This window comes from Hipposideros armiger, unplaced genomic scaffold, assembly GCF_001890085.2.
Source record: "Hipposideros armiger isolate ML-2016 unplaced genomic scaffold, ASM189008v1 scaffold_570, whole genome shotgun sequence".
In the NCBI taxonomy this organism is placed as follows: Eukaryota; Metazoa; Chordata; class Mammalia; order Chiroptera; family Hipposideridae; genus Hipposideros; species Hipposideros armiger.
Genome location: NW_017731920.1, coordinates 374,994 through 389,375, shown reverse-complemented (window position 1 = coordinate 389,375; position 14,382 = coordinate 374,994). Strand labels below are relative to the sequence as shown.

General features: G+C 37.7%; 1 protein-coding gene across 1 annotated transcript in view; it reads left to right on the top strand.

The window, feature by feature from the left end:
• GUCY1A2 (guanylate cyclase 1 soluble subunit alpha 2) overlaps window positions 1-14,382 on the top strand; it is a 302,341-nt gene that overhangs the window by 63,746 nt on the left and 224,213 nt on the right. The window contains exon 4 of the mRNA XM_019623961.1: window positions 11,007-11,725. Coding sequence (XP_019479506.1) covers window positions 11,225-11,725 — 501 coding nt within the window. The 5' untranslated portion in view covers window positions 11,007-11,224. The remainder of the gene's footprint in view (window positions 1-11,006; window positions 11,726-14,382) is intronic.

The following is a 14,382-nucleotide window of genomic DNA, read 5'->3' as shown; positions in this document are numbered from 1 at the left end:
CTGCAGTGTTGCTTGATTTATGTAGATTTATGTCTCTTACATCTTTGTAAATTATGATCTTGTTGTAAATGTCTACTAATCCTGATGAGCATGTTTACCTTAATTCAATACTCAGGGTATGGCTTCATCTCCATTATGCCATATTACTCACTATTAAATACATATCCTGTGTTTATTTTAAAGCATACCTTAGCATATTCTCAAAATATGTGTAAACTTAACCATTATAAATATTTTGTACCTGAAGCTCTTACTATGTTTCTAATAATACCTATTCCTTTGGGTAGTCAAGAATTAATCTTAAATATGTTAGAAGATTTCCCCTATTACTATGCTTATCAAATTCTTTGTCAAAGATAGAAAATTCTTGTTTTTGTTTTTGTGATTTTTAAAAAAATTTGAATATGTGTCTTGTTGGCTTTAGGTATCTAATCAAATTTTGAAAATTTTAAGGACAATTAATGTTAGTCCACCTACACTTAGAAATAGATATATGATACATGCTGTATTCTTTTTATTGAGGGACAGAGATGCCACAAATGCAGCCAAAGGAGAAGAATCATTTGCCTGTAAAATAGTAGAAAAATCACCCTTCATAGATTTAGAGCAAAACTGATGTTTTTCCCATTATTATCCTATCATTTTTACTTACTGACTATAAAGTACTCTGAAACTACAAACGTTTTATCTCATTCCACCAAGATTCAAATGAGACTGTATTAATAGGACAGATTCCCTTAAAATTGCAATTTGGGCAGTAGAATTTCTTTTCAGCCTTTGTCCTTTGTTATTATTTAGACATATATAATGTTTACCCTTAAATCTCCTCTGTGAGGCAGAGACCAACTTCAGTCATTTCTTTGTAGATTAGCATCACACTAGAATAATATTTTTATAAAAGTATCACCTGGGTTGCAAACTTAGTTGACAAATGCCTTATGGCCTTGCTAGATAAAATAATTGTTTTTTGACAAATACTATATGCTATCACATATATGTGGAATAAAAAAAATCAAACTCATAGAAATAGAGAGTAAAACGGTGGTTACCAGGGGTTGGGAGTGGGGGGAATTGGAAAATGTTGGTCAAAGGGTACACTTTGAAGATGAATAAGTTCTGGGGCTCTAATGTACAGCATTGTGATTATAGTTTAAAATAATGTATTATATGAGTATACTTGAAAGTTAAGAGAGTAGATCTTAAATGTTCTCACCACAAAAAAGATGGTAATTATGACGTGATGAAGGTGTTAGCTAACACTATAATGGTAGTCATTTTGCAATATATAAATATATCAAATCAACATGTTGTATATCTTAAACTTACACAGTGTTATATGTCAATAAAGTTAGAAAAAATAATTGTGTCTCAAAAAAGATAATCATCTCCTTAAAATATTGAAATCTCTTCAGTTTGGACTTGAGACATAATTACATTACTTAGATATTAGATTGTTGAAGCTTAAGTAATCAAAAAATAATTATGGATTGTCTACAACTCAGAAGTAAGTAGTTTTACTTTTCTTTTTCCACTTGGATTCCTTTTATTTCTTTTTCTTGTCTGAATGCTGTAGCTAGGATTTCTAATATTATATTGAATAAAAGTGGTGAAAGTGGACATCCTTGTCTCATTCTTGATCTTAAGGAGAATGCTTTTAGCTTTTCACCATTGTGTATATTAGCTGTGCGTTTGTCACATATGGCCTTTATTATGTTGAGATATGTTCCCTTTGGGGGAACCCTTTGCTGAGAGTTTTTGTTATAAATGGATGCTGCATTTTGTCAAATGCTTTTTCTGCATCTATTGATATGACCATATGATTTTTATTTTTTATTCTGTTTATATGGTATATCAACTTACTTGATTTGGGGATACTGAACCAACCTTGCATACCAGGAATGAATCTCAATTGATCATAGTGAATGATCTTTTTAATGTATTGCTGAATTTGGTTTGCTAATATTTTGTTGAGGATTTTGCATTTGTGTTCATTGGGGATATTGGCCTATAATTTTCTTTCCTTGTAATGTCTTTGTTTGGTTTTAGAATCAGGGTAATGGTGGCCTCATAAAATGAGCTTGGGAGCCTTCCCTTCTCTTGAATTTTTGAAATAGTTTAAGAAGAATAGGTGAAGTGTCAATTCTTTTTTGAATGTTTGCCAAATATTCACTTGTAAAGCCATCTCATTCATGACTTTTGTTATTTGGGAACTTGTTGATTACTGATTTGATTTTGTTAATAGTAATCAACCTGTTCAGATTTTCTGTTTCTTGTTTATTCAGCTTTGGACAATCGTATGCTTCTAGGAATTTATCCATTTTGTCCAGATTGTTCAATTTGTTGGCATATAGTTGCTTCCAGTATTTTTAAAAAATATTTTGTATTTTAAAAATATTTTGATGTCCATTATCACTTCTCTTTCATTTCTGACTTTATTGTAGTCTTTGTTTTAAAGTCTACTTTGGCTGATATAAGTATTGCTACTCTAGCTTTTTTTCTCATTTCCATTTTTGTGAAATATCTTTTTCCATCACTTTTCTTCAGTCTATGTGTGTCTTTCGATCTGAAATGGGTCTTTTGTAGACAACATATGCATTGGTCTTGTTTTCTTATCCATTCAGCTACCCTGTGTCTTTTGTTTGGAGCATTTAGTTAATTTACATTTAAAGTGATTTTTTTTTTAATTGGGGAATTGGGGGGATGGGAACAGACAAGTTGCTGTCATTTTGTTCTTCAGTCTAGTTGTGGAGGACGTTGCTTCACTGGCCCAAGTTGGCACCATCATTGCGCTCTTCCTGGGCGAGGCAGATCAGTTGCCGGCTTCTGGACGGCCGCTCACTGCGGCTGCTGGCCGCTCACGCTGGCTGCTGGCTACACACAGTAGCCCATGGCAACCCACTGCCACAGGGGCTGCAGCCTAAGTCGTCGCCGGCGGTCAGGGCAGCCCAGCTCCAGGTTGAGCTGTTGTTCAGCATCTTAGCTTTGGAGAGCAGTGTCACTGGCCCGCATATGTGAGATCTGAACCGGGGCCCTCTGGCATCCCAAGCCAGTTCTTAACCATCGCGCCACTTGGCTGGCCCTAAAGTGATTATTGATAGTTACATTTTAATAGTTATTGCCATTTTATTACTCATATTTTTCATCTTTGTTTGTTTCTTTTCTACCTGTGCTTAAAGAAGTCCTTTTTTACATTTCTTGTAATACTAGCTTGGTGGTAATGAATTCCTCTAGCTTTTTCTTGTCTGGAAGCTCTTTATCTCTCCTTCAATTTTAAATGATAGCCTTGCTGGGTAGAGTAGTCTATGTTTGAGGCCCTTGTTTTCCCATCACTTTGACTATTTCTTGCCAATCCCTTCTGGCCTGCAAAGTTTCTGTTGAGAAATGTGCTGATAATCTTATGGGAACTCCCCTTGTAAGTAACTAGTTGTCTTTTTCTTGTTGCTTTTAGGATTCTCTGTCTTTAACCTTTACCATTTTAATTATAATGTGTCTTGGTGTGGGCCTGTTTGGATTCATCTTGTTTGGGACTCTGTACTTCCTGGGATTGTATGTCTGTTTCCTTCCCCGGGTTAGGGAAGTTTTCAGTCATTATTTCTTCAAATACGTTCTCAATCTCTTGCTTTCTCTCTTCTCCTCTGGCACTCCCATGGTGCAAATGTTTTTATCCTTGCTGTTGTCCCCAGAGTCCCTTAAACTATCTTCATTTTTAAAAATTAGTTTTTCTTTTTGTTGTTTTGATGGGGTGTTTTGTGTTACCTTGTCTTCTAAATTGCAGATTCATTCCTCTACTTCATCCAGTCTGCTGTTGACTCCTTCTAGTGTATTCTTCATTTCAGTTATTGTATTCTTTATTTCTGAGTGGGTCTCTTTTAATATTCCCATGTCCTTCTTTATGCTTACTGTCTCTTTGTTGAAATTCTCAGAAAGCTCCTTAGGAATTCTTATAATCAGTGTTTTAAACTCTGTCTTTGGTAAGTTGGTTGACTCCATTTCATTTTGTTCTATCTCTGGAGGTTTCTCCTGTTTTTTTTATTTGGGACATGTTTCTTTGTTTCCTCATTCTGGTTGCCTCTCTGTGTTTGTTTCTATGTATCAGGTAGATATCCTTTGTCACTCAGTCTTTGCTGGGTGGCCTTATATAATATGTGTCCTATGTGCTTCTAATGGCAAGGTCTCTCTGGGGTCCTGTGTATGTGTGCCAGGAGTGTCCCTTTTGTGCGTTGTGTGTGTTCTTCTGTTGTAATTGAGCCTTGATTTTTTGGCACCTAAGTGAGTGGGACTGACTCCCAGGTTGAGTGTGAGCATTGGATAGCCCCACAGCATATGAGCTGCTATGTGGGGGGCTTACCCCTCAGAGGGGGATCCACCCCCCCTACCCTGGGCTCTTGTGCTTGTTGGGACTACCCTTTGGCTATGCTGACTGTTTAGCTACCTGGGCGGTGCTCTGGTGTGGTCTGAAGCCAGTTTTGGGGTGTGTCATTTCTGGTGTCTCTTGGCAGGGGCTTCCATGCAGGCCTATTTCAGCCTTGCCTGTGACCGGTTTGGGGATACCTGGTAGGAGCTACAAAGCTATATGTGGTTGGTTTCTGCCTGTGGTGAATGTGGAGGTATGTGGGGGTGGCCTCGCTGTGAACCAACGCCTGCTACCACCAGTATTGGACCTGGGACAGCTTAACCAAAGGCTCTTAGATGTTCAGGCTGGGCTGGTTCACCTGGTGTTGAGAATGCCTTTGGCAATGTAGCACTAGCTGGGCTGGGTGGGGTCCAGGAGTCACGAGGCATGGCCAGTGTTTTTTACAAAGTTAATGCAGTTTTGCTTCTTCTACCAGGGCTGGGCTCATGATCACTTTACAAAAACACCCTGAGAACGCTGCAGCCAGCCCCCACTTGCCTCAGGCCCACAGGTGTCCGAGAGCCGCCCATGAGAGGCTGTGGCACAGGTTGTGGCTCACTGCCCGCCACCAAAAGTTATCCTGGCTGCTGTGGCCATCTGCTGCTATAAAAGTCTTCTGCAGCTTGTTGGGCGTGCCCAGCTGTCCAGGAGCAGAGAGTTCTCCTGGTGATGCAGTACTAGGTATTTGGGATGGGGACTCAGGGTGTCATCAGGGTGGTGCACATACACGGATTTTATTGGACCTATGCAGTCTCAGATTTGGCTCTTTGGGGGAGGGTTCAACATAGAAAAGATGGCACACTCCTGTAGGCTACACTTGAGGCAGGCTCTACCCAGGGACAGTGGTGGTTGTTCATTCAGCCCTTGCTACAAAACCACACAACTCAGTCTTTCCCCGTATGCCTCTTGCACTTTTCAAGTTGCCACCTCTTCACCAGAGACCAGGTGAGCGTTTGCAAGCTAGTGAGTCTGTGTATGGGCCCTTTAAATGGGCATCTCTGGGTTTCCAGCTGCCTTTTGTCTCACCAGGATGGACAGAGTCCTCACTGATTTTCACTCCCAGAAGTTGTGTTAACTCCTCTTCTCGGCACAGACCCCTGGGCTGGGCAGCCTGGCTTGGGGCTGGGACCCTTACCTCTTCTGGGGGACCTCCCGCACCAGGGTGTCTCTCCTGGTGTTCAACCACTATGTATGGGTTTGGGGTCAGCTCATTTCGCATCTCCACCCCTCCTACCAGTCTTGCTGTGGCCTCTTCTTTATATCCTTAGCTATAGGGGTTCTGTTCAGCTAGTCTTCAGATGATTCTTGAGGTTTATTCTATAATTTATTTGTAATTTTGGTTTGATCCAGGAAGGTAATAGGCATAACGTTTACCTAATCTGCCGTCTTGGACCTTCTCCAATGTCTTACTCTTTAGATACTGTGCTTATTAGACAAGATTTCATACTAGGCTTCACTTCAAGACCTGGCTCTGCCACCTATAGTTGTGTGAACTTGGGCAAATTTCATCGCATTGCTCCCCTGTAAAATGAGGACAATTAAAAATATCTACTTGATAGGAATTTTTTTAAACTGTGAAATTAAATAATTTGTAAAAACTTCGGCACATTGCTTTGTACTCATTTTTTCATTCTTACTGGAACTGCCTAATTCAGTCAATACCATCTTCTTTTACAGACATTGCAACATTTCTTTGGCTGTTGTCTTTGACTCTGGTCTTGGCACCCTTAAGTCCATCTTCAGCATTGCTGATTAATTAACAACTCATCGCCTCCTTGCTCCCAGCCATTATCCAGTTACTGCTTGTTCTTCCCTGACCATGCTGGGGTCTTCTGATTTCCTGGATTATCCGTGTTTCGTTACTGCCCATCTGCTAGTATGCTTGTTCCTTCCTTGTTGGCCTTTTGGAACCCACTTTTTCTTAAAGTCCCCCTTCAAACATCATCTCCCTGAGGAGAGAGTCAGACAACCTTTTTCCCATACCTCCATAGGTACTCCTGTATGCCTGTTACAGCCTAATCACATTGTAACTTAATTATCTGTAGGGGCCCATGCGAGAAAAGAATATGTTTAGTTGTCTTGGTATCCTTAGATGTGGCACAATTGTAGCTTTAAAAACTTGATTATATTTATTAAACAAATACTTAGACCAATGTTTAGTTTGTATGAATGAAGTCTAAGTCTCCATGTGCCAGTTATTAGGTATGCAGACTTAAAAGGGATAAGGTCCTTGTCATCAAAAAGTGCACAGTGTGAAGTTGGACAGACAACATGAGGGGCAAAAGATTCATGTCATGAGTGAACAGACTATTTCATTTACAGCTGAAGATATTAGCATTTATGCTATTCGTTTTTTTAAGAAGAGGTGAATTAACAGTAACTTAAAATTCTGACTTATAACTTACTTGTTCATGAAAGCAATTTTGTTATAAGTTTTGTCTCTTGAGGAAATGTATTCTTATATACCCAAATGTCAAGCTGTCATTTTATCTTATGATATGAGATTAGCATTGTCTATATGTTTCAAGTGATTTACTGTAAGTAGGGGATTTGCGTCAATCGTAGGTGGAACCTTGGGAGTGAGCACTGCACCAATTGTCTGCGCTGAACTACTTTCTCTGTGCTTTCTACATTTTCAGATCAAGTTTAAAATGGAAGTCTTGGCTATTGATTCATAGCATATTTGCAAAAATTGAAGTCATCTTTCCCTAGTTTTAATTTTTCAAGCTCTAAGAATTTTTTCCTTGTTTTCTGATCTTGTACAGTTTAACAAATGTGAGAACAAAAAAAAAGTCTTTATTAGCTAATTGAATATTGTAGTTTATATAAAATTATCATGTACAGTAGTTGAGTGTAATATTCACAATAAGTCAGTTTTTTTTACTGATCACTTTCTGCATACTGGTAGGCCTCAGTGTCATTATTTGAGAATTGACAGTCCTTGTACCTTAAAGTACAGAAGTGCTTTTTAAGGTAGCAAGGATTTCTAGTGCTGTACTCAGACTAGTTTTAATTTTGTTGTCTTTGATGAATTTACTTCTTATTTTCTGGATGATTCTTTGGGATTCTGGCATTATAAATAGAAGATAAACTTACTGTATTATATTTATATCTGCGTTCTTAATAGCTGTGAGGATTTTTTCAATGTTATTAAAAATGCAAGTTAGAAGAAATTAGGTTTTTCTTTTTTGTGCCTAAAGACACTCAGCCCTTTTAAGATACAGCTCTTAAAGCATAGAAGCAATCTATGGAATATTTTCAGTGTCACATGGGATTTTGTAATTAAGCAAATATAGGCAGATTATAAGAATTTTTATTTATTCTGAATTTAGTTTCTAATTAGAATTTCATAATTAAAAATTTTAATAGCAACAAAGAACATTGTCCTTGTTTTTTTTTTTTTAATTTTATTGGGGAATTAGGGGAGGAGAACAGTGTTGGGGAACTGAGAATGGGAACAGCCAAGTTGTTGTCCTTTTGTTCTTCAGTCTAGTTGTGGAGGACGTTGCTTTACTGGCCCATGTTGGTATTATGATCATTGCACTCTTCCCGGCTGAGACAGACAGGTCACCGGCCATTGGACGGCCACTCACGGCATCTCACAGCAGCCCACTGCAGCCTACGCCGTTGCTGGCCACTCACGGCAGCCCAGCTCCAGGTTGAGCTGTTGTTCACAATCTTAGCTGTAGAGGGCACAGCTTACTGGTGCATGAGGGAATCAAACCGGCGGCCCCACTGTTCAGAGCTTGTGCTCTTACCAACTGAGCCACTCGGCCGGCCCAAGAACATTGTCTTTGAAAGGACATAAATTTAGTTTGTATGTATTAGAATTCTTTCATTATAATATAATGATGGCAATGTAAGGCTCTGGCATAGGAAGAAGTTTTAGTGAAGGGATTTTCACACAGATAGTAATCAAACTGGAAGAGTGTGGTTTTATAAGCCAAGAGAGAAGGGAGATTTAGGAGGAAGGGATGATCAGTAGAATCAAATTAAAGGAAAAACAACAAAAAAGGTTAACTAAGAAAAGGACGAAACAGTATATATTGGTTTAAGTAATTATAAAAGCAGTTTCAGTGGAGTGGTTGGAGCAGGAGCCAAATTGCAGTGAATGTCATCGATCTTGGGTCTTGTTTTCTCCCGTACTAGCTAACTGGACAGATAAATGCTATTATTATCAATTCTGCCTGGTATTATTGTTAGTGAATGAAACATATGTTGAAGGGCAATCTTTGTAATGCGACATTGTGAGGTGAGTGGTGATTGATGCTTTTATCTTAATAGGTGACTTTCTCAGCTTGCCTTGAACATCAAATCTATGAAACTAAAATTAATGTGAAGTGCTTCTTTAAAGGGACACTTTTCACTTCCCATTCATTTTAAGAACTTCTTTGTCAAACTGACCTCTTAACTTGGCTACCACAGTTTTTAGACTATATAAAAAGCTTTCAAAAATATTTGATTTTTTTAACTCTATTTGTAAAATAATATTGTTGACTGCATTTTCTTCCCTCACTTCTGGATGGGGAGAACCTTTAGGGAATAGTAGGTAGGAACAACAAACCAATCCATCGACAGCCTAGACTGCTCTATAGTCTAACAGGACACTAGTAATGCCCTGCCTTTTTCCCAGTCCTGCCTGATTTTCAGGACCTCCTTATAAGATGGTGTAGACTAGGCAAGGAAATATAAATATGTAAACTACATGTGTTGATTTCAGCTGTTGGAGAGGAAAAACAGTCCTCTACCTTCCTCAGTTCTTCTGGCTGTTCTAAGAAATAAATTGACATAAGACAGATAAACAGAAGAAAAACCAATTTAATTGTGTATGTACTGAGGCTCCATAAGAATAAGAGGCCTATACGTGGTCAGGCAATTGGGACGTGTATGCCATTCTGAACTAAGGAGAAGGGGTAGGAGTCTGGAACTTCAAAGGGGAGGAGAGCAATTCATATGGAGGTGGAAAAACAAATATTTACTGGGCCATGTGGAGACAATGGGGTATAGATAGGTCTTAGGTCTCTAAGCCCTGCCGAGTTCTCCCTATCACACCTAATCCATGTTCTTTATAGTTATTTGGTGATCGTGCTTCCTGGACCAAGCCCTGTATCTAAATTATTTTAGGCAGTTAACAGGGAGGTGAAATGCCTTTCCTGAGTCTTTTGTTTCTTAAAAATAATCAGCCTAAAATAATCCTAATGCCAAAGAAATATATTTTGGGCTGGCAAACTCCTGCTCCCCTACATGGCCAAAGTCAAAGGAGAAGCAATAGAGTGACTCTAACAGAAGCTTTCTTTAGCATCAGACCCAACTCTTCTTTGTGTTGTATTTTTCTTCTTTGGATCATAAATTTCCTCTTTATGTTTCCTCAGAACATCCTCAAGGGTGGATCTACTTGATCACATGTGCCTCGGTTTCTAATTCCTATATGATGGGGTGTGTGTGTGTGTGTGTGTGTGTGTGTGTGTGTGTGTGTGTGTGTTTCATTATAATTCCATTACTATAAGGTAGAGTTCTGTTTGCCACAGTATCTAGGAGTGAGTCTGAACTTAGAAAACTTAACAATAATCTTTTTAACTCTATCTGGTCAGATTGCTACTCCACTCTAGGCTATTCTCACTTTTGTGGGTGAAAGAATGCAAAGCATTCCACAGTTCTGCCATTTTTAATTCCTTTTGTCTTTCCCTCCCTGGGGTCCAGCTGACCCTGCGGGACTTCCCCTGAGATTACTAATTGAAGTAGTTCTGTTTACACTAGATAACCTGATGCCCTTCTCCACTCATATACCATAGATTCCCTTTCTGGTTGATATTTCCCACTTAACAAATGTATTTTGATAAATAAGATGGTAATATTGGATAGACATAATATAGAGATGCCTTTATAGTTGCCTGTATAAAAAGGTATTTTAACAATGAGGGAAATCATTAAGGAAAAGACATTGTTTGTGCTAATTACAGCAAATGGAGTAGGGTGTTGAAAAGAAAAGTTAGATTAGAAGCATTTAAAAAGTTAATGCTCTAGGGGCTGGAGGAGGAAGGAGAGAATAGGTGGAGCTCAGAGGATTTCTAGGGCAGTGAAGCAACTCTGTAGGACACTATAATGCTAGGCACATGTCATTCAACATTTGTCAAAACCCAAGGGTGTACAACACCAAGAGTGAACCCTAATGTAAACTGTGGACTTTGGGTGACAATGCTGTGTCAGTGTAGGTTCATAGATTATAAAAAATGTACCACTGCAATGCATGATGTCGATAGTGGGGGCCAGGGAGGCTTGTGTGTGGAGGGGGACCAGGATCTATGGAAAATATGTTTACATTCTACGTAATTTTGCTATGAATCTAGAAGTGCTTTAAAAAATAAAATCTGTTTAAAAACAAAAAAAGTTTATGCTCATTAACATCTTAGAAGCATCCAGAAGATGAACTGAAATTTACTTTCTCTGATTCAGTCATGAATGAATTAGTCTGTTTGAGAAATTTGTGGACCTGAGGGGAATACCTCTCTTGTTTTCACTCACTAAGTTACCTCATTTGATAAGCATTAAAGAAAACTATAAATTCAATTATTTATATTATACTTCACTAACCTTTGCTCCCATTTACCTCTAGGTTTGAAGTTTGAGGAAATTCAAGAAAGATTTGGTGAGGAGTTCTTTAATATATGCTTTGATGAGAATGAGAGAGTCCTTCGAGCTGTCGGTGGCACATTGCAGGACTTTTTCAATGGCTTTGATGCTTTGTTGGAACACATTAGAACTTCTTTTGGAAAACAGGCCACTCTGGAGTCACCATCATTCCTATGCAAAGAGCTCCCTGAAGGTACACTCATGCTCCACTACTTCCACCCTCACCACGTTGTGGGGTTTGCAATGCTGGGGATGATTAAGGCTGCAGGAAAGAAGATCTATCGGTTGGACGTGGAAGTGGAGCAAGTTGCGAATGAGAAACTGTGCTCTGAGAGTTCAAACCCAGGCAACTGTAGCTCTCTTACTTTCCTTATCAAAGAATGTGACAATACTAATACCACGAAGAACCTTCCACAAGGAACCTCCCAAGTTCCCGCGGACCTCAGAATTAGCATCAGCACCTTCTGCAGAGCCTTCCCTTTCCACCTGATGTTTGATCCGCACATGTTAGTCCTCCAGCTGGGGGAAGGCCTGAGGAAGCAGCTCCGATGCGACACTCACAAAGTGCTCAAATTTGAGGACTGCTTCGAGATCGTTTCTCCAAAGGTCAATGCCACCTTTGAAAGGGTCCTGCTGCGACTGTCCACCCCGTTTGTGATTAGGACCAAGCCTGAGGCTTCTGGCACTGAAAATAAAGACAAGGTAAGTGACCATAAACTTGAAATGGGTGGTGGGAACTAGAAGAGTGCATAATTAGTTCAAGAAATTGCATGCTGGCTGTACTAGTAATTATTTAGGCAAGAGAGCTTAAAGTGCCATTTAGAAAATTACTGGTCCCTGGATGTATGTAATAAGATTTGGCCCTATTCCCAGCCATTTTGCGTAATGTCTGCATATTCCATTAATTTATTTTAGCATATTAAAAGAAGACACTTATTAATACTAGCCATAGTAATTACAAAAATGATAGGACTCAGTAAAAATCTAATACTGTAAACCCATGAATATTTTCACCGATTGAAGTCAAACTGTGAGGAAAACGGTAAGACTGGTTTTAATAGTTTGGGGTTGCTTTCTTTATACTTAAATAAATATAGGTAAAAAGCTAGCTACACTTTTATTATGTTCTGTTCTAAATTTGACAATCTAGGAACACCTGGTTAACATCCCATTTTTGTCTTAAATGCAGAATAATGTATTTTCTAAAATTTGGAAATGAAGTGACTACCCTAGGACTTCTGATTACATTTTAGTATTGAAAGAGGGACTCACTCATTTCTTTAGAACATGTTCATTCCTTGAGAGTACAGTGAACTCTAGAAATCTGTACTGTGAATTTCTTTGCACCCCTTTTGTGAAAATCTGGGTTATAAATTATAAATAAATGATGAAAAGATAAGAGAAATATATCTTAAAATAGTTGAATTTAAACAAATATATTCCCTCAGGTAAAATATTTTTAAGAAAAAAGTCAACATTAAAATAAAAAATAAAATAAAATGTAAGGAAAATCAGCCATGACTATTTTAATGGTTATATACTTTCAGTGATTAAGGGAAGAGTAATGTGAATTTCCAGAATAGACATTTGAATGTACATTCAGTTTACAGTAGAACCTCTTTTCAATATTTTGTATCAAGATAAATAAAGTTCTGTTAGGCTATTCAGCTTGTGCCTAGGCATTTTTGGAAAGCAGTAGAAACAAACAGGGTGCTGTGAGCTAAAGGAAGGAAGAGTTGCAGAAACAATTAAAACTCAGTGAACGAATAATCTACACATATTCTGGAGTGTCTGCATTAATAAATAAATGAGGAAATAGCCTCCTGAAAACAGAGTCAAAGACATTTTTGAGGATTTTATACAGCATTAGTTTAATAATTTATTAATTTTTATAATTTTGAAATTCAATGGAAAAAGTTTAGACAAAATATTGGAGAAAGATGGAAGGATGCACATTTATTTAGTATGACTGAGTCAGGTTAGAAAGAGTCATTCAGTAATTTTTTTACCATATAAATTCAGTGCATTGCAAACATTGAAGGAAAAGCCTGAAGATTCCAATTTGGCTCATTTGGGTATACTATATTATTCCTAAATTGATTACGCATGTTTTAAATAATATTTTTCACATGTACTATATACATACATATTCAATAATTGCTACCCATTTTGAAGCTCTTTAGATTGGAAGCAAGTTGATAATGTATATTTTTGTCTATACGTGTAGTTGCTTTAAAACTGGAATTATAGCTTTGTAACATGGGGGATATTAAAGCTGTTGGTTCTGTCTTAAAGAAGTTCAAAATTTGGCTAGGAAGGTTTGAAGCATCTTTGGCTTTTAGAATTGAAGTTAATATTTTTGACCATGTGCCTGAAGTAGAATATATTATAAGCAATGTGAATTGTTTTATATTTTTTGCAGATTTGCAAAACATTAATTCAATTTAAAAATTCTGCTTCAAATTTTCCCCTCTGTATTTTATCTGGCTTGTATTTCTATTTAATTTGTATACCAGGGTAAGAAATAGACATAAGGAAACGATGACTCAAATGTCAAGGTCCCCTGCTAGTTCCAATAATAAAGGACTGTGCTCATTGAGAAGATGCAATTATAATTTAAACATGTTAGTGGCAGTTTAAAAATAAAGCAATAGGCAGGCGTTTTGGTTAGAATAAGGATAACAGTCCTCTCATCCTTAGGTTTACATTTCTGCATATTCACTTGGGTTTGCCGATGTGGGGCATTTGGGAGGCTCCCGTTGGCAAATGGAAACTATAGTCCATGAAGTTGTCGCAGGGAGTCGTAAGCAGATGAACAGCATTGTTTAGTTATTATGTTTCCAAATTCCAAATTTGTCTTTTCTTAAAACATGGAAAGAAGAAAGAAAATTGGGGTTAAAATTATGATTCTGTTGATAAATTTGACCTTGATATTCATTATTTTCCCCATACCTATTCCTGTTAATAAATAACTCCATGTTGTCTGGAGGTTCTACTTTTTTAGTGGTCTTTGATAAGAAATGCTATTTAAAAAAATAATTTAGGATATTTATTCCTTGGTCTAACAGTAAAGGCTTTCATGATAATTTAGCTATTTTGGCTATTCCCTTAATACCAATGATCCACTACCCCTGCCGTCATAAAACAAAAGAAAACAAAACAACAAAACAAGAGCTAAACATGCTGAATGACAGTAAATTATTCAGAACGAATTGTAATCCTTTTTGCTAAACCATGATCTTTGTCATTTTGTGTTGTCAGTTAGTGGTTAACTGCATAGAGGTAGAGCATGCTTGTGAGCGATTTGGTGAGATGCTAATGAAAAAGAAAGCCATCATCTTAGTTCCAAAGAATTTACA